The sequence below is a fragment of the Salvelinus sp. IW2-2015 genome, linkage group LG10, assembly GCF_002910315.2.
Source record: "Salvelinus sp. IW2-2015 linkage group LG10, ASM291031v2, whole genome shotgun sequence".
In the NCBI taxonomy this organism is placed as follows: Eukaryota; Metazoa; Chordata; class Actinopteri; order Salmoniformes; family Salmonidae; genus Salvelinus; species Salvelinus sp. IW2-2015.
The window spans coordinates 19,130,978-19,158,105 of NC_036850.1; the positions used below are offsets into that span (position 1 = coordinate 19,130,978).

At 42.7% G+C, this 27,128-nt stretch overlaps 2 protein-coding genes across 5 annotated transcripts; one reads left to right on the forward strand and one right to left on the reverse strand.

The window, feature by feature from the left end:
* Positions 1 to 163: 163 nt before the first annotated feature.
* LOC111969466 (U5 small nuclear ribonucleoprotein TSSC4) lies at positions 164 to 3,866 on the reverse strand. 4 transcript variants are annotated; one of them, XM_023995632.2, is made up of 4 exons: positions 3,784 to 3,866; positions 2,074 to 2,215; positions 1,668 to 1,741; positions 164 to 1,561 (listed from the first exon to the last, which is right to left on the reverse strand). In XM_023995632.2, the coding sequence occupies exon 4, from the start codon at positions 1,487 to 1,489 to the stop codon at positions 551 to 553; it is 939 nt and encodes a 312-aa protein (XP_023851400.1). In that variant the 5' UTR covers positions 1,490 to 1,561; positions 1,668 to 1,741; positions 2,074 to 2,215; positions 3,784 to 3,866; the 3' UTR covers positions 164 to 550. The 4 variants fall into 4 exon arrangements, with proteins under 4 accessions (XP_023851400.1, XP_023851401.1, XP_023851398.1 ...); XM_023995633.3 differs by lacking the exon at positions 3,784 to 3,866 and adding an exon at positions 3,381 to 3,718 and having other exon boundaries at positions 2,091 to 2,215; XM_023995630.3 differs by lacking the exon at positions 3,784 to 3,866 and adding an exon at positions 3,381 to 3,718.
* A 754-nt stretch (positions 3,867 to 4,620) lies between these two features.
* On the forward strand, positions 4,621 to 26,807 carry LOC111969468 (anoctamin-5). The gene is made up of 20 exons (XM_023995634.2): positions 4,621 to 4,790; positions 16,984 to 17,054; positions 19,206 to 19,313; positions 19,978 to 20,046; positions 20,893 to 21,177; positions 21,296 to 21,415; positions 21,537 to 21,652; positions 22,266 to 22,400; positions 22,780 to 22,885; positions 23,198 to 23,258; positions 23,377 to 23,528; positions 23,631 to 23,705; positions 23,825 to 24,053; positions 24,313 to 24,491; positions 24,626 to 24,723; positions 24,923 to 25,044; positions 25,151 to 25,356; positions 25,536 to 25,738; positions 25,934 to 26,039; positions 26,240 to 26,807. Exons 1-20 carry the CDS (start codon positions 4,715 to 4,717, stop codon positions 26,429 to 26,431), a joined length of 2,709 nt encoding a protein of 902 aa, XP_023851402.1. The 5' UTR covers positions 4,621 to 4,714; the 3' UTR covers positions 26,432 to 26,807.
* Positions 26,808 to 27,128: the final 321 nt, after the last annotated feature.

Genomic DNA, 27,128 nt, shown 5'->3' on the forward strand with positions numbered 1-27,128 from the left:
ACGTAGCAATGTCTATGATTCTCATAAGCACATTCTTCAAATACTTGTAATATAATGATAACACGTTGAATAACTTCTAGATTAATCACAAATGAAACACTATTTGCTTCACATCAGTCACAGAAAATACAGGAACAAAGATTCATTAGTGACAAAGAAACAATTTAGTTGTGGGAAGACTTTACTGCTCCAATAATCAATAATAGTTACAGCAATAGGAAAAATGATGCCACTTACAAGGGTCTACTACAAATACAATTGTTTACATTACACTTGCACCAGTATACTTGACAGCTAAATTCAATATTCTTTGGACTTCAAAACAGCCATATACATTAGCATTACTGACAAGTGATTTTCATGTCTGAAGTTAATATTCAAAATACACATTTTACATTAATTCTGATGAAAAGTCAAGAGGCTTCCCTTGATTAGGAAAAAAACTCCTCTGGTTGAGGTTCTACAGGGAAGCACTAAAATACTGTCCATATTTAGGGTCCTCCATTATTTCCAGAAGACTTCAATTGATTGAGGTCATGTATGTGTACTCTCAGTCCTCATCTTTCTCTGACGTCTTGCGGAAGTTCTTCCTGTTGACGTTCCTATTAATGACAAAGCCAATAGGCGGTTGATCCTTCCTATCACTCAGCGCGCCCTCTTCGTCCCCCACCGGGGTCCACTTCCTCTTCCGCTCACTCTCCTTTGGGCGTTGGGGGGCGATTGCTAGGCCTATACCCTCCTCTTCTTCATCATCTAAGTGACAGAGACCCATCCCTACCTTCTTGGTTCGATCAGGCTTGTTAACTTCTTCAGCGTCATCCTTCTGTGGCCGGCTAGGCCTGGAGAACACAATCTTATGCTCTGAGCTACTGCTCTGGCCCTGGTTGAAAGTAGGTATAAAAGGCTCTTCAGGATCATCTTCCATCGTGTTCTCCTTCTTCTGCTGCTGCAGGCTCTGTATGTACTGCTGAGCCACCATGCTATTCTTGCTGTCACTGGTCTCTGGCACATCCTCCAGGTCATAACGCGTCCAGCGCTCAGGATTCACCAGGTAATCTGGCACGCCTCTCTTCTGAGGAGGCTTGCTGACCAATTCCCCCACCTTCTCCCCATACTTCTTTCCACTTGGCAGCAGTGGGGGTGGAGGGGGACGTGCAAAGACCCCGTCAATGACATTGTCCTGGCCCAGATGGGATGAGGACAGCTTAGCGGCACTCTCCAGGCAATCAAAGATGCTTCGGCTGCGGTTGGAGAAGCTTGAGCTGCCACCTGTCAGACTGAATGCGGGTTTCTTGGGACCGGGACCAAGGCCGGAGTTCTGGTGCACTTCATCATCAGATGAGGACAAGTCTTCCACCTCTGGGTCTATGGACTCATTACGCTCTTCAGGGTCGGAGTCACTCAGAGAGAGGTCATCTGTCAGCTTGATGGCATCACTGTTGGACAGCTTGTTACGGGCACCGTCTCCGTGGTCCTCTTGCTCACACATTGCTCTCAAGGGCCTGGGTCTGATACCACAGGAAAAAAATGACGACTTTCACACAGTCAAGGGGTCAAGAGCCTGGAAGAGTATGAGAGGGTTGTTCTGAGTGATAATTGAAACATATCACTTGTGAGGTAATATAGCATGCATTATAATATTTTCACTTTGCCAAGAAATGACTGACCTTAGCCTGGTAGAGCTGCAACACTGCCACTTTCTGTGTCAGTGAGGTTCAAGGGTGATGGCAGTCCTTCCACCCTTAACAGACACACAGAAAGATATACATTAAAAACAGCAACACGGATCTAGCCATTTAAAGCTTAGGCCTATAGTGTAAATAATAAATACATTGACTGCTAAAAACAATGAAACTATCATTTCAGAGCAGTTGCACAACAACACAAGATGTCAAGTGTGACATCAAGTGTGGTGAGTCAACTGCAGATGAGTAGGCCTATAAGTCCTCTGCAGCGTAGTGTGAACATTGAGTACTGTAAGTGGGTGCATCAGTACCGAGGGCCTTCGGATAATGTAATATTTAACATCCTACGTAATGTTACCGTTTGTGTTAGTGTGAGGAGGTATCTTACTGGAGTTGCAGACTCACAGGTTGTGGGAGCTGGTTGGAATTCTGCTCAGCTCAGATAAGACAACAAATGTGTGGGGATAGATGACAGCTCCAACTTTTGCCATGGTGTGACCAATACCAGACTGAAATGGTGTAGCGACAATCTGCAAAAAATACACGCAGATCAGTCTGTTACCCACTCATGCATATATGTAAATTGTGATTACATTGCATACATACAACCAGTCATTTACTTAGATGGATCTGAATACAACACAGTAGCTCTGGTCCATCACGCAACGACAATGAGTTGCCTTGTATACCGCCCATAGAGATATTGTAGTTAGAGGACGCAACATTGTATCTGTCCCATTATGACATCTGTGAGAGCATGGGCAATGCCATTGACGCCATCTCCATTTTGAAGTAGTCAATTTTCTCATTCTACTACTATGGAGTTTGTAAACAAACTGAAAGGAGGCATATTGCCACCTGGAGTGTTGTTGAACAGGTATAGAGCCAAGGTTGGCTATTTACTGACACCTGCAGTTATGGGATGTTTGCTCATGAGTATAATTAATTGGCTGATCCCTCATGATGACCTGGATGGAATTATGTGATCCTTCCTTAACCTATAGGATGTCCCACCCAGTTCACTACTTAAAAATGTTTAAAGTCCTCAATGGCGCTGCCATCCTAAAACGGGCCTGAGTCCTCCATTTAGCTCAATGATACCGCCAGACAAGCTCTTGTCCACGCAGCTCGTAGTGCAGATCCCACGCATACGCGTGGATCAGGGTATTTTGACGGTAATCAAAGTACTCATATTTTGGGAGAAATAACACCCTGCACACAGAAAAGGAATCCGGCACTCTAAAAACATGTTTACTATGGTGAGTTACGATGAAAGGATATGGAAAACGACAGAACATTGGCATCTCGTCGTCGTGCGATGGACAAGACAAGAGCTAACACAGCGACTACGCCCCCCAACATTAGTAGCTAGTTCGTGCATCTCTCAGCGATCCTAGCTAGCTTTTGTTTGTCATGGTATTCGGTGGGAAGACAGCAGAAAAACATGGAGGGTTGAGTAGTTCACCACGAAGTAAACCAGTTATGGAAATCGACGTTGGATATCTAGCTAACGTTAGCTAGTAGCCTGGTTGGCTAGCTGACTTTGAATAAAGGGAGCAACACACCACAACCACACAATCATTCTATATCTTACAATACTTCATTGATACGTTGGGATGTGTTCATTAAACTATCTAGATACTAAATAAAGCATTCAAAGCTGATCTGTGTTGCTAGCTGCATCTCCGGCTTTACCTTCTTCACGCTGGCGCTGCAACTTCGGTTTGTATGCTGCAATGTATGCTGGGTAGGGTAGTTTTCCCCGCTTCTACCTTTGGTTAGGTTGATAACCCAGTATTCGATACTCTATCGCCATAGTCTACTGGATTGTAAATGTTGGTCTACATCAGATTATCTAAACCTAACCTACATCTTATTCGCTGAGGTTTAACGGTGGATGGCATCCAATTTTTGTTGCGTTACCGCCACCAAGACTGGGGTATAAATTAATTATACTATGATCCACAAAATGGGAAAGTAAAAACATTTAACTGACCCTACCATCTAACCCTACACTCATTAAAACCATCGTTAGGAAGCATACATCACTCATTGACCTATCCCTCTGTGCTGTCACAGATCTACTAGGCCTACTCACAGGGATTCTCTCAGGATCCCTCGCACTTGACCCATCCTCCGCTACTTTCTTCACTGCCTCAGCATAAAACACCTTCTGTACTACTTACTCTGACCCTGGCCAACTCAACCTGCCACTCTGGCACCGACACTTCCGATCCCCAGCAAACATGGGCGCCCCTACAGTTGACACACAACCTTTTCCACTGAAACTACCGATGTACATCTTCCAGTGTTTCCCCCTTTTTCTCTACAAAAAAAACGATAGAAAGTAGGTTGCATTTTAAGAACCATCACCCATCTTCAATTAGTACTGTAATCTGTCAGAGAGAACATCTCTTGAATAAAATATAATTATATTATAAATCAATTAGGCCTAATTCTAAGAGAAAGTACAAATATATATATATGTATGCAGTTTGCTTGGTGGACTGTTTCTTCACATAGCCCAAATTGAAGTAATTGAGTAGGCTAGTCAATTAGGCTCATATGGTTAGGCTGTACAAAATATCAATTCATTTGGTGAGAATTGAAGGGTTTTCAAAACCGTACAAAATTGCCAAACATCAGGTTTGAGGCCATTCACATGGGTAGCATAACCCTCACAGACAGGATTCCAATGCATGATGCACTAATTCCTAAGCGCGACTTGTGTGAATAGGCTACTTCTTTATGCACAATGATTTGCCGACAGAATGTGCTTGGTTTTGACACTCCCCTTAAATATGTATAGTGTTAGAGAAGCGGTATGAGTGCACTCGTAACATGATAGGTAATGTCGAGACAATATTGGGGCATTCTTTCAGCCAATAAATGCCGAAACCTTGATTTTGGTGTGAAACCCAAGCCTCAAACTCAAATACAGTGTGGCGAGGATCGAGTCGTGGGGTGGCATCCTCTCTCTCCGTCCTCGCTTTCCTGAAAAAGCAGCTCCTTCCTTGTAGTCAGTGGAGATGAGAAGAATAACGGGAATGGCAAAGGAAGAAACTTTGATCGAAATGAAGAGCGCAATGGATTTGCAGATTGGAGGTAAAGAGCACATTCAGAGATTAGCCTACTTTGGTAATATACAATAATCTATACCATAATCTTTGTTTTCATTGGCTATTAACAAGTTTACTATAGCGCTTTCAGAAAATGTTCAAGGAAACACAACCAACTAAAGGTTGGTTCTATCAGTTTTGTGACTAGAACTACCACTGTCTATTATTTGGAATCGGAATAATGTTTGGCTAATGGTTTACTTGTGTCTGTGCCATATGTCACTATGTTAGTGGGCTACCTAGATGAGAGGCATAAACAATGTTTAGCCTAAAGATGAGCACATTTCAGGGAATTTACATGTTATTTATAACAGATTATGTTTCAGGAACAGTTCCATGTGTTTGTACAATTGTACAACTAAATGTATAGTTCTGGAATGACTGAAAATACATGCGGTGACGTCATTCACATGCTGACAAGTCTACTGGGAGAGAGAAGGACAAACTTGAAGTTTGAGAAACTGACAAATTAAAGTAACTGTCCAGTGTTTCTAGCTTTATATGAAGTATGACCAATAATTAATTACAATATGAGTGAAATAGATGTCCTTCCAAAAAATGGCAATTAAGTGTGTTATGTTTTCTGTGTTGGAATGGTGTGGGCATAGCCCAACAACAGAATGGTGTGGGCATATACCGGTCCCAAAACATATTTACACTCGTAGACTGCTGATTGGCCATCTAGGGTGACATCATCCTCTATAAGGAAATAACAAACATTTTTGAAACGTCTGTTTGAGATACAGGTTTGAGGCGGGGTTTTTATAGTGTTTTTTTCCTCCAATTTATGCTTTGGCCAGAAATACGAGTCAGCAACATTATTTGGTTATGAGTTATCAGAATATTACCTTTTTAAAGAGATTTTTACTGGACAGTTACTTAAACCCCATTGCAGAAGTCTGTAAAATGGCATGCATTTGGAAATTTCTTTGTTGATTTATACATCAGCATTCAAAGTGATCAGTATTGACCCCAAATAAGTTCAATATTATTCATAATGATGTAATTTCCAAGCAGGTTTGTGACAAAAAAATTTTTTTGCAGATGGATGTCTTATTCAATGCAAGGTTGGTCTGTTGTGCTAATGTATAGGCCTAGTAAAGCTGATGCAAGCGGCACTCTGCTTATCTATATCCCTTTATTGAGAATTTACAGTATTAGTCACTCCACACTGCACAAGGAATGTCGCTTGAAACTGGCCATTGTTGTGTCCATGCCCAGCCTTTTAAACACCATTAACTGCCCCATAACTTCAGTATTGCTCCCCGATGTCTCCCCTTAATGTGCTCCTGTGTGAATAAGCTGTGTCCTATGTTCATGTTTTCTGTAAAATGTCATGGCAAAAAGGAAACAAGTTATAGGTAGACATCTGCAATGGTGTGCTAACAGATATTCCCAATACATGGCATGGGGTTGTCCTTAACTGTCTATTCATGGATTTGTAAAATCCAACACAAATTGGATTGCTAATTATTTTCAGTTATTCCCTAGTTTCAGGATGTGTCAAAGGGCGTCAGTAGACCTCTAATCCATATCTATAACCTTTGCTTTGTGTGGTGCCACACTGTCCCAAGGTAATACTCACATAATTGCACGCTAGAGACCAGATAGTTGTTAACATTAAGTGCATGAACACTTAAACACAATTATCTGCTGATTGGCACTCAAGGTAGAGAGACTATCTAGACAGGGAGTAGACCATGATGCTATGGACTGACTGAGCAGTCACTCACTGAAGAGATCTGTAGGGAGGAGTTGGACTGTAACAGTACTACTGTTTTTCCAATTGTGCTTCGTGACAAATAGGCCGTAAAGATCAGAATATATGCAGAATATATTACTAGATCACATTTGTTATAACAAAAAGGTCACATTTTCTCACAGTTTGTGAGAATGTGGCAGTGTGCCTATACAGAGTTGCCCACAGACACGACTTGGTCTCCAAATACAGCCATCCACCACATAATGTGTTAAGCTGTCATGGTAGCAAGGGTCCCTCTATGAAATGTTGCTGGTTGAGAGAGAAAATGTAGAGCTGCTGTGGGTAATAAATATATTGACCAATTACAAATGTTCCTTTTGTTAAAAATACTTTGTAGGCTACAATTTATTATGTATGGCTTCACAGAAAGAAAAGTACTTGAGCGTTCATAATGTCGACAGTAAAGTGGTTTCAATAATGCCGCAGTAATTATGGTTTTGAGATATTGTTACATCCGTCTCTCCTCTGCTGGGAAATTAAGTGAGTTGGAGCAAGTTCACTGATGGATGGAAACAGTCAGGCTTCCCTCCAACCTCTCTCACACTGTTTACATCCCTCTTAGCATTTCACCCCTATAGGGCTGCATGTCGCCTAGTGGTTAAGAGCGTTGGGCCAGTAACTGAAATGTTGCTGGTTTGAATCCTCGTGTTGATTAGGTGAAAAATCTGTTGACTCTGCTGTCCATTTAACTTATTTTGGTATTACAGAAACAGGGCCAAGTGATGGGGTTCCACTATCTCTGAACAATAGGTATTTCTGTTCTTAATGTGTAGTGAGTTGAATGAGCAGGTTAATTTAAGGAKAATCTGTCACTTGCCCTTTTGTGTTAAGGCTCCTTGTTAGTAAATATCCACAGTACGGCTGACTACCCACACTGGGTCTAGATAGTGTGGAGTTCTGTGTTGATAGACTGCCCTTTCACACCAACGGCTTTGTGTTGGCTGTTATCAGGGAAAACCTTCCTGGGAAAAACTTCCTGCACAATAACAATAACAAAGATCTATTTATATGTGCGTCTGTGTTGTGGATCACCATGTTGACAGTTTTATATAGGGACTGAACGTGAATAGACTTCAGGTTCATCGGCATCTAGTATATAATACAGTTCTATTACAGAATAATTTTTTTTCATAGTTATATTACCCACATGCTCACACTGGCTGCCTTGTTATGGCTCTAAATCATTTACATTTCCAAAATAGTTTTGTTGAAAGGTTCCGATAAGGCACTGTAGTATTATCAAATATTAGGCCTGCTATTCTACAAAGTAAACAACATCTCTCACTATCGTAGTAAAACCTCTATTCATTTCATAGCGTGTTACCAATTCTGCATGCCTAATTGGTCTTGATCGGGGGCAGTCAGGCACAAACTAGGCCTAAATAATCATATTTGCATTATAGCACTCACCCTTAATCATTGATGATCTAATAAGAAACGTATTAGACAGCTGTGCGCCGCTTCCATTTAAGGTGTTTTATATCTGGTGGGGAGGGCAAGCCAGTGAATTCATCTTGGCTCACAGACTAGGGGGAGCCCCAGTGTTGCCATGGAAACTGGCTGAGTAATTATATTTTCTCTTTGATAGCTGAGTTAGACAGACTGTGGGCAGTATCTGAATATCTGAATATAGGCGAGAGGGTTAACTCACTTCTCATATAAATACTTCTCTGATAAAAACATTACACGCCTGGACTTTTCTCCTTTCACCTCCAATTGGTTATTATCCCTTATTTGGTCTTCCACAATTACATTTTAATGGCCATGAGCAGATTAATATATACATCTGAGTAACATTGGTCGATGCACTTGATCACAGTGGGCTTTGTGATTGTGTTGTTTTGTGGGTTTAGGAAGCTCTGTGCCAAAGCATTCCATGTTCTATCTGTGGGTTAACCTGGGCATCACATCTGAACAGGCAACAAGCTACGAAGAACAAAGAACAAAAGTTTGTTTTCATGTACTCTGCCATATCCTCAGTGGCGATTATGCAGTACGCAACAAGGCCAAAGGGTGCAGATGAGAAAAATTAGGGCAATAATTCTGAAGGACAAAATCTGTAATATTCTAACATTTCTACTTTTCCTCCTTATGCAAGAATGCCTCATTCAAACAGTATAGTATTAGAAGGATGACATTTCATGTCTGTTTTAGAGAAGATAAAGTATGAATTCTGCTATTTCATGTCTGTTTTAGAGAAGATAAAGTATGAATTCTGCTATCTGCTCTGCCCATGATCCCTCGCTGGGAGGTGCACCGGGGTATTGGTCTACTCTACTGATCTAACATTCAGGGTTTTGTCAAGGCACAGTTCCCTTCTGGGACTAGGCCTGTGGTATCCTGGAGATAAGAAGGGAGATTTTGTTTGTTCCATGTGCAGAAAGTCGTCAACAGACGATGTGAGAATAGGGATTCAAAACAGCTTTCCAACTGGGCAAAAACTGGTTGAATCAACATTGATTCCACATCATTTCAACAACAAAATGTAATGTGATGACGCTGAATCAACGTGGAGAACTGATTGGATTGGAAAAAAGTAATCAACAAAAGGGAATTTTATATTTTTTTTCACAGAATTTACAACCTAATTACATCCTAAATTAAATCCTAAAGTTAGCATGTGGTTACTTCAGCAAGGTAAACAAAAGCAAAACATGGATTGGTCTCTCTTCCTACAGGGTAAGGAAACCAATGTAATTTCAGTGAGGTATCCTGTYTYTTGTCTTTCCCCTGAGAAAATMWACTTGGGGATGATGTCAYTAGTTAGGCTATTGGAGCCAGGAGTCATGTATGTTTTAGTCAGTCAAAAGAAGCCAGTCTGATATATCATGGTGCTATTTTTAGCTGGAGCTACAAGGATGATAAGAGTTTAGACATAATAGGTCACGTCAGGCCATGGTAGCAACATAGTGCATTGTTGGGTATTCATTGTGTCTCCTACAACACTAACATCTTTCAACAATAGGATGTATGTTGCATAAGCCTCACATGCTGGCCTTCTAGATGATCCATCTGCTGTGTGTAGGGCCATAAGACATATGGCCGGTTATCTTACAATGTTGGTCATGAGTGAATGAGAATGTTGTGTGAATGTCTGTGGCCTACAGTGTTTCCCTGATAAACTAATCAGCTCTAGTTATGGTGGGATGAATGACACATAATGGGCCACTGATTTCCATTTAGTACTTATTGACTTACAGTATATACAGACATATTGGGGCTTTAGTCTAGAGATCCATCTAATTAAATAGCTAGAAACAGGGTACAGCATCACTGTGCAGCATCACAATGCCTATTATGAACTGTCATTTTCTCTATTATAAACTGTCTTTCTATCTATTATAAACTGTGAGAATACCTGGCCTAGCACTTTTGTAGTTCATTAGAGAACAATTTCTCCATCATCAATAAGCTTTCTCTGATAGAGCCAACTGTGATATGATGATGATGCTCAGAGCCCTGGGTCTGGACACCCCCCTCTGCAACTGGATCCTGGACTTCCTGACGGGCAGACCACAGGCTGTGGGGGTAGGCAACAACACCTCCTCCACACTGACTCTTAACACGGGACCCCCCAGGGGTGTCCTCAGCCCTCTGCTGTGCTCCCTGTTCACCAATGGCTGTGTGGCTTTGCACGACACCAACTCCAACATCAAGTTGCTGACAACACCACAGTTGTAGGCCTGATAACCTTCAATGATGAGTCTGCCTATAGGGAGGAAGTAAGTGAACTGGCATAGTGGTGCCAGGACAGCAACCTCTCTGTCAACGTCAGCAAAACAAAGGAGTTGATTCTTGACTTCAGGAAGCAGAAGAGGGAACATTCCCCGATCCACATCAACGGGACTGCAGTAGAGAGAGTCACTAGTTTTATGTTCCTCAGCATCCACATCACAGAGGACTTGTCATGGACCAACAACACCACCACTCTTGTCAAGAGGGCGCAACAGCACCTCTACTTCCTAAGGCGGCTGAAGAAATTTGACATGCCACCCCGGGTCCTCTCCAAATATTACAGCTGCACCATCGAGAGCGTCCTGACTAGTTGCATTACGGCCTGGTACGGTCGGGAATTTCTCAGGCCAGACCGCAAGTCAGACTTCTGAACACTTGAACTGGACTGACCACCTGCACTGACTCTCCTCACCTTAGCACACATGCACTCACTCACACACACACACACACACGCATGCACATATGCGCACACACACACACACAAACACACACGTATAAATTCATGCTACACACACATCACAACTGCTGCTGATAAATTGTGCCTTCCTGTATTATACTTATTAAGCTAAATATTTTATTCTACTGAGCCATTTACTTTATGTTCATATTCTTATATTTTCTTATTTCTTATTGTTGTTGCATTGTCGAGAAGGAACCTGCAAGTAAACATTTTGTTGGACGTTGTATGCCATGTGTATCCTGTACAAACGACTAATAAAACTTGAAACATGAATAACAGGGGAAGCCCAGTAGCTGAAACAGAAGAGGAGAAGGTTCATTAGAGGAAAGTAGCCTAAAGCTCAGGCCTCGTATTACCATTTAAATCACTAACCAGATTGGCTTGGTCTGATGAAATACATCATTTACCAGGCTGTCTAAAGGTTTATCTGGCTGAAACAATAGACAATCAGGAAGGCACTGTGACTGTCACTGGGAAGTAGACAGGTGCCACCGGTGGGAGCAGGTGACGCAGGTGCTGTTAGGTCCTCACCAGCATCAAGGTGACAGCTTCTTTATGGCACAAATAAAACTTGAATAATGTATTCCTGTCCTCACACTGCCACTTGCTGTGATTCAACCAAACAGAGAATATATCAAACATATTTAACAGCTGGCCTGTTTCTTTGAGGCTAGTATGTCTGTGTCAGTGGTGGGTGCAAAAACAGATTGTTTTTCTGCTACTCTAGATATTCTAATTCAGAATTTGTGTATTTGTGATATCATAAATCCATCTATCAATGTCCAGCAGCATATTGTTAAGCAGACTAACCCCTTTGTCCTGTGTCTCTCCTCTGAAGAAGATGGCCCTGTTATGCTGACAGCATTCAGGATGATCCTATTAACAGGTACTGGCAGATGAAAGGCTTAATGTGACACCTGTCTGTCAGTCCATCCTTTCATCTCCAAACCTCACCTCATAGTCAGTGGCTGTGTCTGTATGTACTGCTGTTGGTTACTCTGAGGCTTGTACTGTGCTTGTACTCTGCTCAGCCTCCCTCCCTTCATGCCAGCGGCTGCAGAGCCAGGCTCCTCATAACCCAAACCCAGCCCTATGCTACTCTGCATCCTTTGGGTTCTTGTGTAAGTGAGTGCCAAGGCCCTGGGTTTACCAGTGGATCGCTCCATTTGATTTAGCATAGGAAGCAAAGAAATGACCTTTCAAATCCAACACGCTACATTTATTGAATTTACCTGCACCATATTTGACATTTAAAATATTTTTTTTGTGTGATTTTGTTGGGATAATTTAATCTATGCATCTCTCTGGATTATTTGATATTTCAGAAAGGGAAACATGAGCAGAAACCTGCCAGATCTCTCCCTTTATAAAGAGCTAGGGCTAACTATGTTGGTAACCAGTTTATATATATAGCAATAAGACACCTCGGGGGGTTGTGGTATATGGCCAATATACCACAGCTAGCGGCTGTATCCAGGCACTCTGCGTTGTGCATAAGAACAGCCCTTAGCCGTGGTATATTGGCTATGTACCACCCCCCTGGACCTTATTGCTTAAATGGATGTGCAAGACAATGTGAGATATTCATCACTCTGGACTGCCCACTGAAGGTACTGGTAGGTCAGCTACAGTAGGATGAGATGTTCTCTAGGACTTCATCAATGGGGTTATCAATGTCAGTTTAATTTAGCGTGTGCTGGAGACTACAGACGTGTTTACAGTAAGTTGGTGTTCTGTAGACAGTGGGTGTTATTTATATTGTACATCTTCACTAGTGGATCTCCTACTATCTGAATGTGGGTCTAGTTCCAGGAGGTGGTACACTACGTGACAAAAAGTATGTGGACACCTGCTCGTCGAACATCTCACTCMAAAATCATGGGCATTAATATGGAGTCGGTCCCCCCTTTGGTGCTATAACAGCCTCCACTCTTCTGGGACGGCTTTCCACTAGATGTTGGATCATTGCTGGGGGGACTTTCTTCCATTCAGCCACGAGGATTAGTGAGGTCGGGCACTGATGTTGGGCGATTTAGGCCTGGCTCGCAATCGGCTTTCCAATGCATCCCAAAGGTGTTCGATGGGGTTGAGGTCAGAGCTCTGTGCAGGCCAGTCAAGTTCTTCCACACCGATCTCGACAAACCATTTCTGTAAGGACCTCGCTTTCTGCACGGGGGCATTGTCATGCTGAAACAGGAAAGGGCCTTCCCCAAATGACTGCCACAAAGTTGGAAGCACAGAATCGTCTAGAATGTCATTGTATGATGTAGCGTTAAGATTTCCCTTCACTGGAACTAAGGGGCCTAGCCTGAAACATGGAAAACAGCCCCAAACCATTATTCCTCCTCCACCAAACTTTACAGTTGGCACTATGCATTGAGGCAGGTAGCGTTCTCCTAACATCCGCAAAATCCAGATTCGTCCGTCGGACTGCCAGATGGTGAAGCATGATTTATCCCTCCAGAGAACATGTTTCCACTGCTGTGGCAAGCTTTACATCACTCCAGCCAACGCTTGGCATTGCGCCTGGTGGTCTTAGGCTTGTGTGCGGGTGCTCGGCCATGGAAACCCATTTTATGAAGCTCCAGACAAACAGTTCTTGTGCTGACATTGCTTCAAGAGGCAGTTTGGAACTCGGTAGTGAGTGTTGCCACTGAGGACAGATGATTTTTACGTGCTTCAGCACTCGACGGTCCCGTTCTGTGAGCTTGTGTGGCCTACCACTTCGCAGCTGAGCCGTTGTTGCTCCTTGACGTTTTCACTTCACAGCACTTACAGTTGACCGGGGCAGCTCTAGCAGAGCAGAAATGTTAAAAGGTGGCCTCCTATGACAGTGCCACTTTGAAAGTCACTGAGCTCTTCAGTAAGGCCATTCTACTGCCAATGTTTGTCTATGGAGATTGTATGGCTGTGTGCTCGATTTTATACACTTATATAACGGGTGTGGCTGAAATAGCCGAATCCACTAATTTGAAGGGGTGTCCACATACTTTAAATATATGGGATATATACAAACAATAGTGTATTTATATTTATGTGTTTAAACCATACTGTATTTGAGGATATGTGTATCCCATTGTATTCATTTTTGAAAACATTGAAAAATGTGTGTTGCTTGGGTGCTGAGGTATCTATGAACGCATGTATACTATGCATATACTATACTGTGTGTTTCTGCATGTGTGTGGATGTGCTGCTATCTATAAATGTCTAATAAAAGTGGCCTTGTCCCTGTTTGGTAACACACTCCTCTTCTCTGTGTTGCTCAGCTCGGGACTGATAATTACTGTTAGCAGTACAATCATCACAGCTTGGCACAACTTCTTTGTGACCTTCATAGGGTTAGGGATGCTTGTGCTCAGACTCATCTGGCTGGCTGGCAGTCTCAACATCATTCCCCTCATGAGTTGTCTCTATAATTTACCTCTCGAGTGTACAGAGCGGCTCCTCTCAAGCCTCTCATTGCTTGCAAGGCACTCAGTCAAATTCTGGTTCTTTAAAAATATCCCCTCATCCAATGAAGAAAGGCTAGGCAGAACGAGTCCTTCCTGTGGTAAGCTAGATTGTGTTATGTCTGAGGGAACTACAGGGCTCTGACTGGGCTGCTGCCCTCCCCCATCCCTCCGTGCACGTAGAGGCTAACCTCCCACGGGAGTGCTTGTTTCCCAGCATTCAGAAATAATCAGGAGGCAGGCCAGCGCTGCAACATGAGCACATTCCCTCTAGCAGGGTCTGCCAGGCTGGGGGAGTGCTCTGCGCTGCTGCTGCGAATGCTGTGTGTATTCTGTCTGTGTGTCTAGATGGAAAGTGTGCTTTTGTGATAGTGGGTCTTTATAGGCATGTGTTTAGTTCTTTCCCCTGGTTTTATGTCTTGAGAGAGTGAGTGTCTTCATGTCTATTTCACCATGCTGTTGCCCTGAGGGCAGTCCATGTCAACACAGTGTTGTGTTGGGGTGTTCTGACATCTGACCACAACACAGTTCCACTGACAGACTAATGCTGTTTTCGTCACATCAGCAATCCCTGCTCTTAATTTAGAACTATTACCTAATAGGAGGGAGACCGACTTGATCATCTGCAAAATCATTGGCAAATCTATAGAAAAGGAATGTGGATGGAAACAGAGGAATGGGTCATGGGTTTTCATGGGCTTAAAGTAGTGTATCTGATGACATTACAAAGTAATGTTGTTAAATAACAGCTTTATTTTTCTAGGATTAATTTAGCCAGTTGACTGTATGTAGTGAAGGTATCATACACAGTGAACAAGTTTGACAACATACATTTTCATATCAAGTGTATCTCACTAAGACCTATTGGGCTAATTGGTGTGATGCGGCTAGAATAATTACGCTTCTGGACTTGTGAAGTAAAATATTTAGACAAACAACCCATTGCTTTCTCTCTCTTAAATAAATGAGTAGATACACATTTCTGTACACATATCACTATGTAATTTGTACATTGTAAATAGTTTTCTGTTAGAGGCGATCCTTAGACCTATCCCTCTGGGCACAGACCACAGTTCAAAGTACATTTTTTATTTACATTTGGTTGAGTTGTCAACTAACGTGAATTCACCATGACATTGGATTTAGGTTAAAAGGTAGGTGAAATAGAGATGGAATTCGCCTACGTTGATGTCTTTTTACAAATCCAATCAGTTTTCCACGATGATTCAATTTCATCACATTCAAAAAAAAAATCTTGAAATGATGTGAAAACAACATTGATTCAACCAGTTTTTGCCCTGTGGGATAGATGCAAGGACTGACCTTCCAAGATATCAACATTATAGTTTTAACCATGTTTTGAGGCTATACAGTGTTTGTTTACATTTACAATATTTACAAACATTAGATTAAAACTAGTTTATGTTTTGGGTTCTGATGGGTTTTGACAGTTAAACTAAGCTCATGAGGCATTTTTAAGTAATATCCTTCAAGAATCAATGGACTCATATACAGTATATCATTATACTGTATATCCTAAGTCCAAAAATGTATGTACAGTTGAATTCGGAAGTTTACATACACCTTAGCCAAATACATTTAAACTCAGTTTTTCACAATTCCTGACATTTAATCCTAGTAAAAATTCCCTGTTTTAGGTCATTTAGGATCACCACTTTATTTTAAGAATGTGAAATGTCAGAATAATAGTAGAGAGAATGATTTATTTCAGCTTTTATTTCTTTCATCACATTCCCAGTGGGTCAGAAGTTTACATACACTCAATTAGTATTTGGTAGCATTGCCTTTAAATTGTTTAACTTTGGTCAAATGTTTCGGGTAGCCTTCCACAAGCTTCCCACAATAAGTTGGGTGAATATTTGGACTTTTTGGACATTTCTCCAAGAAGTACGATCTCTGTCCCCATGTGCAGTTGCAAACCGTAGTCTGGCTTTTTTATGGCGGTTTTGGAGCAGTGGCTTCTTCCTTGCTGAGCGGCCTTTCAGGTTATGTCGATATAGGACTCGTTTTACTGTGGACATAGATACTTTTGTAGCTATTTCCTCCAGCATCTGCACAAGGTCCTTTGCTGTTGTTCTGAGATTGATTTGCACTTTTCGCACCAAAATACGTTCATCTCTAGGAGACAGAACGCGTCACCTTCCTGAGCGGTATGACGGCTGCGTGGTCCCATGGTGTTTATACTTGCGTACTATTGTTTGTACGTGGCACCTTCAGGCTTTTGGAAATTGCTCCCAAGGATGAACCAGACTTGTGGAGGTCTACAATTCTTTTTCTGAGGTCTTGGCTGATTTCTTTTGATTTTCCCATGATGTCAAGCAAAGAGACACTGAGTTTGAAGGTAGGCCTTGAAATACATACATTGGTACACCTCCAATTGACTCAAATTATGTCAATTAGCCTATCAGAAGTTTCTAAAGCCATGACATCATTTTCTAGAGTTTTCCAAGCTGTTTAAAGGCACAGTCAACTTAGTGTATGTAAACTTCTGACCCACTGGAATTGTGGTACAGTGTATTATAAGTGAAATAATCTGTCTGTAAACAATTGTTGGAAAAATTACTTGTGTCATGCACATAGTAGATGTCCTAACCGACTTGCCAAAACTATAGTTTTTTAACAAGACATTTGTGGAGTGGTTTAAAAACAAGTTTTAATGACTCCAACCTAAGTGTATGTAAACTTCTGACTTCAACTGCAGATTGCCCCTTTCAACTCATCTCTGCTCGTGTTTCTTTTCTCTACACAGAGGAATGTAATGGCCACAGTCGTAATAACTCTATAGAGGACGAAGGAACACAGCTACCTGGACACACAGAGGTGAGTTTCACACATTTCACTGTACGGTGAAATACCTGTTGTATTCAGCACACGTGACAAATAAACTTTGATTTGAGTCCCATGACCCCATGTTGACCTGCCTGGACACTCTCCTTTCCCTCTACATTAACGTATCCCTGCCCTAGATGACTTCCCAAGTTCTCTGTGCTGTAATGCAGCAGTGTTCTGCAATGCAACGGGCATATTAATTGAAAGCTACAACTAACAAAAAACACATAATATTATTTGCATGATAAAGGTTAACACAATTTTGAAGGTATACTGGATTAGTAGAATCATTTTTGCACTTATGTGCGTATATGGCTGTAAGAAATGTATGATTATGTGCTTGTTTTTAGTCTTCCTCCACATGCTTGATCGATCCTCATCCATGATCAATATTCTTGATCAATAGTGAGCGTGTATTGAAAAGAGGTTGTTTTGCATGCCTTTGTGTACCTTGCCTATGTTGGAAACAACTGACCTCTTTCTACTACAGTTCTCATTGTTCAGTCACAAGACCTCAGTGTCTCTCAGAGAGCTCCTCTCTTTATCAGATCAGCTCTCCCCAGGCAATAAGCACAAACTAAAATACTGCCTACAGAGAGAATATTACTATGTCTGTTATGTGTCTGTGTCCGTGTTCTCTATCCAGCATTAATCTGTTGTTCAAGAACTAGGGAACTTGAACACTTTCTCTCTCACTCATATTCAAGCGTGCTTTGACACATAAAGGTGGAAGGCCATACATTTCAAATTGTTCTAATATGCTTTCCACAACCTAATTCTGTTGATGATATTTGGAATTGTATGCTGTATCCCGCCCCTGTTTCCTTCCTCCCTGTTTGTGGGTGTGGAGGCTGATAAACAAAAAGGGGAGGGGGCTCTGTTTCTATTCCCGACCACAGTGTGTCCTCCAGAGCCAGGATACTGCTGAATATAGGGACCCGCCTGTGCTTTATTGCTAATTGCACTGAAGCGCTTTTCCTCCTAGTCACATGATGAAACAGACCCCACACAATCCTTCTTCACAAATGAGGTTCAAAAGATGATGTAATACCTGGAATTGGTGAACATAATCTTAGCCGATTGGATCAAGAAAAGCCATTTTCCTCCACTCCAGGTCCAAGGCTGTGTCGATAAGGTTTTTTCCCCACTGTCGTCCTGACTGCAGGGCATAGCACTGTAAAACCTTAGCTGTACCCCTCAGGTGGAATAAAACCAGGAGTAAACAAACCTAGTTGAGAAACAGCCTTTAACCCACTGCATATACAATCTCCTGAATTTCACAAGCATTTTTATTTTTAACAAGGGTGCAGTTTCTCTATACTAAGACTTTCTCCTGCATATGCTTAATATGCTTATAAATAGTGTGGAGTGTAGATGCAACCCTGGCAAACTGGTGTGGAGCATTGTGATTGAAGAGTATTGTCAGTGCCAGGTTTGGGGCTTGTGTAACAGTATGACTTTACGGCGTCCCCTCGCCCCGACCCGGGCGCGAACCAGGGACCCTCTGCACACATCAACAACGGTCGCCCACGAAGCATCGTTACCCATCGCGAACCCATCGCTCCACAAGCCGCGGCCCTTGCAGAGCAAGGGGAACCACTACTTCTAGGTTTCAGAGCAAGTGACGTAACCGACTGAAAGGCTGTTAGCACGCACCATCGCTAACTAGCTAGCCATTTCACATCCGTTACACTTGAATCATGAAGTGGCTGTATACTGGTCTGGGATGATCTGAGAATATCAAGACTAGGTTTAACGTTATTATTAAAAACAAAAAGTTCATTTCAGGCCCTAGTACAGTATGTACCTCTTTGCTTGCCATAGTTGAGGGCTACGTTTAGTATAATGATAAGCATGCTTTCACTGGAAAGTGTCCAGGAGCCACTGCCTCCTAACTCCTATTCAAGTTACATAAGACAAACCACACAAAAGAGAGAAAGTCCACAATCATTACAAAATAAATATGTTTATTTAATTTTGGGCGTGTTCTAAACCATATACTAAACTACTACCATGTACTTTTAATGTGCTTCTAACGTACATCGTCACATTCAGTAAACAGATGTTCTCTGTTCATAGGAGGAGGAGAGAAATAGTTTGTGTGGGTTAGTGTTCTGACACTCTTCTCTGTCTGCCCTCCAGACTGACAGACTACAGCAGAACAAAGACACCGTGTTCTTCAGGGACGGGGTTCGCAGGATTGACTTCATACTGTCCTACCTAGATGACAAGGATGGAGAGAAGAAGCAGGTGGGCAGCATAACGCACCATCATCAACACAGAGACAGAGAGCATTGTGTGGTTACAGAGAGACACATGGCAGTTTATCAACACGGACATGACAGCACAGAGCATTAACCTTGGAGTGGTCAGGCTTGCTTTGAGCCTGAATGGCTTCAATAAGAACACATTTATTTTAGTTTTCCGTTGCAAAACATTTTGTCACAGTAAAGACAGTGTCTGGGGTCAACTGACCAAGTGACCATGACTCATAATCAGCCTGAATCAGGGCGGTAAGAGGAGAAGGTGACTAAAAGGAAGTGGCTGATAAGTTCCCAGTGGTTGAAACTTTGTTGTTGGTGTAATTGCATCACCTCTTTCTTGACAGAGAAGCAAAGATTTCATGCCACAGACAGACCATAGACAGACCAAATTTCATTATTACAAGGCCCTCTAGCTTTTGATTTTTGGACTTTAAGAATGCTGTGACTGGTGCCAGGCAGTCTTTCAACAGAGCTTCTACAAGAGCAAAATGGATTATGAGAATGAATGGGGAAGTTAGAATACAAGGATGGATGGAAGGATAAAGTAATAGCAGTGATGATAGAGGGGGAGATACAACGAAAAAAGCTTTTCTGCCCTGGTCCTTGCTATTGCTTAAAGTGCATTTGTGTCTGTCTCTGTATTTGTACAGGAGAGGAGGAGGGAGTTTGAGGCCAACCTTAAGAAGGCTGGACTGGAGCTTGAGGCTGAGGACAAATCGGTGAGTTACCAATCTGTGGCACGCTGGTGTCCTCTAGTGGTCATCATGCAGCAGCACATCACATTACTGCAAGGTGGGGAATATCTCAGCAGAGCTTTCTTATAGGGGAATTCCACTCCACAGTCTTCTTTCCTCAGTGGTAGAAGGGTGTTTAACGTATACTGAGTGTACAAAACATTAGGAACACCTGCTCTTTCCATGACATAGACTGACCAGGTGAATCCAGGTGAAAGCTATAATCCCTTACCTTATATGATCCCTTCATTCAATGTAGATGAAGGGGAGGAGACAGGTTAAAGAAGGATATTTAAGCCTTGAGACAATTGAGAAATGGATTGTGTGTGTGCCATTCAGAGGGTGAATGGGCAAGACAAAAGATTTGAGTGCCTTTGGATGGCGTATGGTAGTACGTGCCAGGTGCACAGGTTGGTGTGTGTCAAGAACTGCAACGCATCTGGGGTTTTCACACTCAACAGTTTCCTGTGTGTATCAAGAATGTTCCACCACCCAAAGGACATCCAGACAACTTGACACAACTGTGGGAAGCATTGGAGTCAACTTATAGTCCATGCCCCGATGAATTGAGGCTGTTCTGAGGACAAAAGAAAATAACTCACTATTAGGAAGGTGTTCCTAATATTTTATACACTCAGTGTTTCTATGTTTTCTTTACAATTTTTAGGTGAAAATGTGTACTATATTCAAATGGAAAATGTAGAAAATATTATGAATGTTATATAATTATTAAATGTACTCAATATTTTAAATGATTCCTCTGTTTTGTGCTTAAATGGTATGGTCAGTCAAACTGCCTCTCTCTGTCCTCTCTCAACTCATTCCTCTCAGGACTCAGATGATCTGAAAACGTACTTCCTGAAGATCCACGCCCCGTGGGAGGTGTTGGCCACCTACGCTGACGTGCTGAAGATCAAGGTTCCCTTTAAGGAAAGCGACATCCCCCACGGACAGGACGTTCCACTGGAGTGGCTCTCCCGACCGTTCCGCCTGCCAGAGAAGGTGATGCGCCCACAGCCTGACTACTTCACCTCTCCATTTGATAAGGACAAGATAGACTTCTTCCTCATCAAAAACCAAGACACCTTCTTCCCCCCCTCTACACGCAACAGAATAGTGAGTACAGTATCTTAACACAGAATCTAGCGAGACACACACACACACACACACACACACACACACACACACACACACACACACACACACACACTAATCTGATGTCCCTTCCTGTCAGGTGTACTACATCCTGTCTCGCTGTCCGTACAATAAAGAGGACCGCAAGGAGACAGACAAGAAAGGTATCAAGCGGTTGCTGAACAACGGGACCTACACCTCAGCCTTCCCACTTCATGATGTAAGAAACACGTGACGCCCCACCTACATCACATCAACATACTCACAGTAGATTTCATGTGAGGATGTCAGATTTTTTCTAAAACTAGAGCTAATTATTCTCCTGTCCTCTATGCTCTCAGTGTCGATACTGGGAGAGGAACACAAATGAGCAGTGTGAGAGCGAACGCTACCACCTCTATAAGAATTGGGCTAGGTTCCTCTGTTTCTACAAGGAGCAGCCCCTCAACCTCATCAGGTAAGACAACATCGGCTGGACATCGGTTACATTTCCCCCATGCATGGACACAAAGATCTACGTCTATAACAGGGGGAGGGGAGGGGCGAACTCAGTCCAGCTTTAAACTTACTCTTGAAAGTTGTAATAGTAGAATGCACAAGATACAATTTCTAAATAGGGTAGTGCATCATCAGTTCCTCTTGTCATGTCAGTCATTGCATATCTTAGAGAGCTATTTATAACTTGTCAGAAATGTCAGCTGACGTTTTTTATTTAGGTTTTTTAGCCCATAGATATTGTTGTAATAATTGTTGTCACTCAAATATCACATGAATACACATTAGACATGACAAAATGTATAGAATTGCATGAAAATTTGCTTTAAACCTGCAACGTTCTCTCCACCAACAAGAGAGGTATGAACAGTTTATATCATGAACAGTCCCTGTGCCCATAGAAATAGACGTGTTGTGTGTGTGTGCGCTGGGGAGATGCAGGATGTCACCCAATGATGGAAGGGGGGCCCCGAGTGAAAAAGTTTGGGAACCCCTGATCTATAACACCATGCAAATACTAAGTGTCCCTACTCTCTAATGCCAAATAAGTTAAATTATCTCTGTGTTGTTAACAGGAAGTATTATGGGGAGAAGATTGGGATCTACTTTGCCTGGCTGGGCTTCTACACAGAGATGTTGTTCTTTGCTGCGGTCATGGGGGTCATATGTTTTATCTATGGTGTGCTAAGCTACGATGATAATTTAACAAGGTTAGTACCACCAGGGGGCAGAAAGGTGCCTTATTTGAAAAATAGGAAAACAGTTAATTGGCTGCATTTAAACAGGCAGCCCAATTCAAATATTTTGCCCAATTATTGGCAGAAGATCTGATATTGAATTATTGTGCTGCCTGTTTAAACACAGCCTTTGAATCATGCTTAAGTGGGCTATCATACACACCTAATGGTGTGTAGTCAGTATATTAATAATAATTGTGTAAAAAAAACTGAAGTCTTTGTTGTTGCACATCCAACAGTACACTAAATCACACAACCTTGTCAGTCTCTACAGGACATGTAAAGTCACGTCATATCAAATGTATTAATGTTCTTTCCCACTTTCTATTCTTCCTATTTATCTCTCCCACAGTAAGGAGATCTGTGACCCCAGCATTGGAGGGAGTGTTGTGATGTGTCCACTGTGTGATAAGAAGTGTAGTTACTGGAAGCTCAACTCCACGTGTCTCTCATCCTGGGTAAAGGAACATACACATTTTATTCTGTCATTCAGTCACAACGTAATCTTTCCTAAAATGGCTAATCATAATCTCTTGATGATTAGCCATTACATCTAATTATTGATGGCTCCTCACTCTTTAAAAAATTATGGCTGTGAATATTATCTGTGATTAGCTTATTGTTATATTGTTTAAACCATCCTGTCAATCAAAGCCAGTGAAATCTCCCATGTTGAGTGTGCAGCATGTCATCTTGCTGTGGCCAAAGCACGGCATGTCATTTCCTCTGGGTGGTTAGGAGCTCATCCTGTCCCATGTTCCCTCTTCCAGCAATCCCATCTGTTTGATAACGAGGGGACAGTGTTCTTTGCCATGTTTATGGGGATCTGGGGTAAGTGTCTGTCCACTCTGTTGTTACTGTATTTAACCTGTTGGAGAATTACAGTACATCCCCTGTGAGGGAGGCAGACTGTTACTGTTAGAGTGTATTGACCCTGTCGGTTCTGCAGTGACTCTGTTCCTGGAGTTCTGGAAGCGGCGCCAGGCCCAGTTGGAGTATGAATGGGACCTGGTGGATTTTGAGGAGGAGCAGCAGCAGCTCCAGATCCGCCCGGAGTTTGAGACCAAGTGCACTGACCAGAAACTCAACCGGATCACCCAGGTACGGGCTGCCAACTGGTTATTACACACTGCTTGTGTGAAAATTCTAATGTATTCAATGTAAACTACTGACTGGGCTTTCCGTTTATTTGTAATTGTGCAGGAAATGGAGCCATACCTACCCCTCCCCAAAAAGTGTGGTCGCTTTTGCCTCTCCGGTGTTACTGTTCTGTTCTGGGTAAGCCAACATACTACACCAACTCTGTGTGTCTGCAAGCATTTGTTCGCCAGTGTGCAGTATACTGTATGTGCGCTGTATGTGCGCACTGTAGCATGTGGATTTTGTATTCCCCACAGATGCTTCTGATTGTGGCCTGTATCACTGGGGTGATAGTCTACAGGCTGGCTGTGTATGCAGCCTTCGCCAGCATCATGAAGGACAGCCCCACTAAGAAGATCCATCTGGTGGGCTCTCTCATCACCCCGCAGCTCGCTACCTCTGTCACCGCCTCCTTTATCAACTTTGTCATCATTATGATCCTTAACTTCTTCTATGAGCGAGTGGCCATCTGGATCACTGATATGGGTGAGGAGGAGTAGCTCGCTATCATGGCGATTAGATCAGGAGGAGCAGGAAATGCAGGGAGATGGAACACAGATGGCACATCAAGTTTAAAGTGATGTTTACCCCAGGTCACATTAACTACCCATTTCCTGCTCATTAAAAAAAAAAAAAATTCTCTCCTATAAAAATTCACTCATACCTCAGCAGTACATTGCACCCGTTAGTTTAGGTAGCTGGTGTGCCTTGAATGGCTTTGACCTCCAACTACTTGCTCCAACAGAAATTCCCAAGACACATCTGGAGTATGAAAACAAGTTGACAATGAAGATGTTCCTCTTCCAGTTTGTCAATTACTATTCTTCATGTTTCTACGTGGCCTTCTTCAAGGGCAAGTTTGTGGGTTACCCAGGCAACTACACGTACATGTTTGGCAAATACAGCAGGCTGAGGAACGAGGAGGTGAGCTTTGTCACACAGCATCTACAGTATATGAACACATTCTACTATATGAAACACCTTTTGAAGATTAAACTACAGTATTTATGTTTTGATCTCAAACCTAACTGTTAAACACCCACTGCAACTTGTCCCAGTGTGACCCAGGAGGCTGTCTGATTGAGCTGACCACCCAGCTGGTGATCGTCATGACAGGGAAGCAGGTGTGTGGGAACATCCAGGAGGCCCTACTGCCGTGAGTTTCACTGACCTCTGTGCTACTTCTGATAGACTGCGAAATGTACCTCGATGACCTTTCAGTTGCATATTTACTCCACCATGGAGTGTGAACCAGGTTGAACTTGTTAAAAATGTCTGACATTCAGTATGTAATTTGTACACATGTGCCCTCCTCAGAGTTCAATATTCTCTCAATCTATATTGTATCCTGTCAGGCTGCTGAGGAACTGGTGGTGCAGCAGGAAGGCCCGGAAAGACCAGTACAGCCGCTGGGAGCAGGACCACGACCTGCAGAACTTCAGCCAGCTGGGCCTGTTCTATGAGTACCTGGAGATGGGTAAGGAGGCCCTTAACCCACTCCACTCTCTTCCCACATAGACAGGAGACGGTGTAGGGCTGTTCATCAACATGCACTCTCTCTCTCTCTCTCTCTCTCTCTGCAGTAATCCAGTTTGGCTTCATCACTCTGTTTGTGGCCTCTTTCCCCCTGGCCCCCCTGCTGGCCCTCTGTAACAACATCCTGGAGGTCAGAGTGGACTCCTGGAAGTTCACCACCCAGTTCCGCCGACCTGTGGCGGCCAAGGCCCACAACATCGGAGCATGGCAGGAGATCCTCAATGTGGTAGCCATCTTGTCCGTTGTCACCAATGTGAGAAGGATTAAATGTTATTAAGCTGTAGCCACATTGTTGTTATCAAGTGTTCAAATCTATGTCTTTATTGTTGAACAGCCCCATTTTATAATTCATATATACTATATAATCAAAATACAGTAATTCAATAGTTCAATGTGTCTCGGATCCCCTCTCATGCTATCTCATCTCCCCAGGCATTCATCATGGCCTTTACTTCAGACATGATCCCCCGCCTGGTCTACCTGTATACCTACCACCCTGGCTCTGAAGCCACCATGAGTGGCTACATCAACAACAGCCTGTCAGTGTATGACATCTCCCAGATCCCTCTCCTCAGTACGCCCGAGGAGGGGGCGATTCCTGCCTGGTTCAACAGCTCCTTCATCACCACCTGCAGGTGGGAAGCGACTGCAATGCCAGGCCACTCACTTGCACATTTAAATACCCTTTGTCTTGACTTCACTTGAMGTCTTGACTATGGAGCTGTGATTGTATTAATCCAGATGTTTACWGAGGACAGGTCAATGCTTSGGGTTTAGCACKAKTGTATGTAGTTGTTGTGTCYTGACATTRGCCCTATATRTTGTCTCAGGTACCGTGACTACCGCTACCCTCCAGGCCACCAGAGGCAGTACTCCCACACTATGCAATTCTGGCACATCCTGGCAGCCAAACTGGCCTTCATCATTATCATGGAGGTAAGCCATCCAAAATATGTSTATGGAACACAKCACATCTCTCCACTCTAAACCAGCAGGTKCTCTCTCCATTATATACAGTAYGCAACAGAGCCCAATCTTTGCTATCACTGTCTTTTAACATGTTATTATCTGTACGTCATAAGGTGAGTGTGTGATAATGGTATGCTCTGTAAAAAAATGTCTTCCTTTCCCATCAGCACGTGGTGTTTGTGGTGAAGTTCTTTGTGGCCTGGCTGATCCCGGATGTGCCATCCGAGGTGAAGGCTCGGATCAAACGGGAACGTTACCTCATCCAGGAATACCTGCACAACTACGAGGTTGAGAAGCTCAAGATCCAGCTGAGTCAGAGTTTTATCACTGCCACCAACATGCATGACGTGTTATCTTAGTGCCTGTAGGCCCCCAATCAGTAACTCACACCCACCTGGCTAACCTAACTGGGAGGGTGGTGCTGTGAAGGCTCCTCCACTGATGGCAAACAGAAGTACAGTAAAGGGCTTTTGTCAGTGGGGCAATCCTATCAACTGTTTCTCTTTGTTTTGTTGTTTGTTAATTTTCTAATGAGCAGCTAGCAGATTTCAACCTTTTCGCCTATATTAGGACTTTCATTGGAGGCAGAGACGGAATAATTTGATCGATGACCACATCTCGTCACCTTTTCTCAGCCTCCAATGCTGTTGCAATGCAAGCTCCTGTTGTTCAGCTTGCTTCATATCTTCTGTGCAATGATGTTTCTTGCAAGTGATTCAGTCATTCAGTGCCAGTGTTGATCGTGATAGGATATTATGGAATCCTACAAAAGTATGTGCCAACTTGTTAAATGCCATTGGGATTCATGGCTTCTTGAAAAGAATGTCATATAATGCTCACCTTATCCACAATGTCATAATATGTTACTAACATATCCAGCAAAGACTGCCAAAGATATCCCATGGCTTTTATCGGCAGCTATCTAATGAATTACCTTTAAAGTAATATGCATGTTTGATAGAATGTAACATATAAAATCTAATTTATTTGCCTTCAAATGTTGGCATGTTATCTGCTTCAATTTGGCTGTATGTGTTTTCCTTTCATTACTGTCAT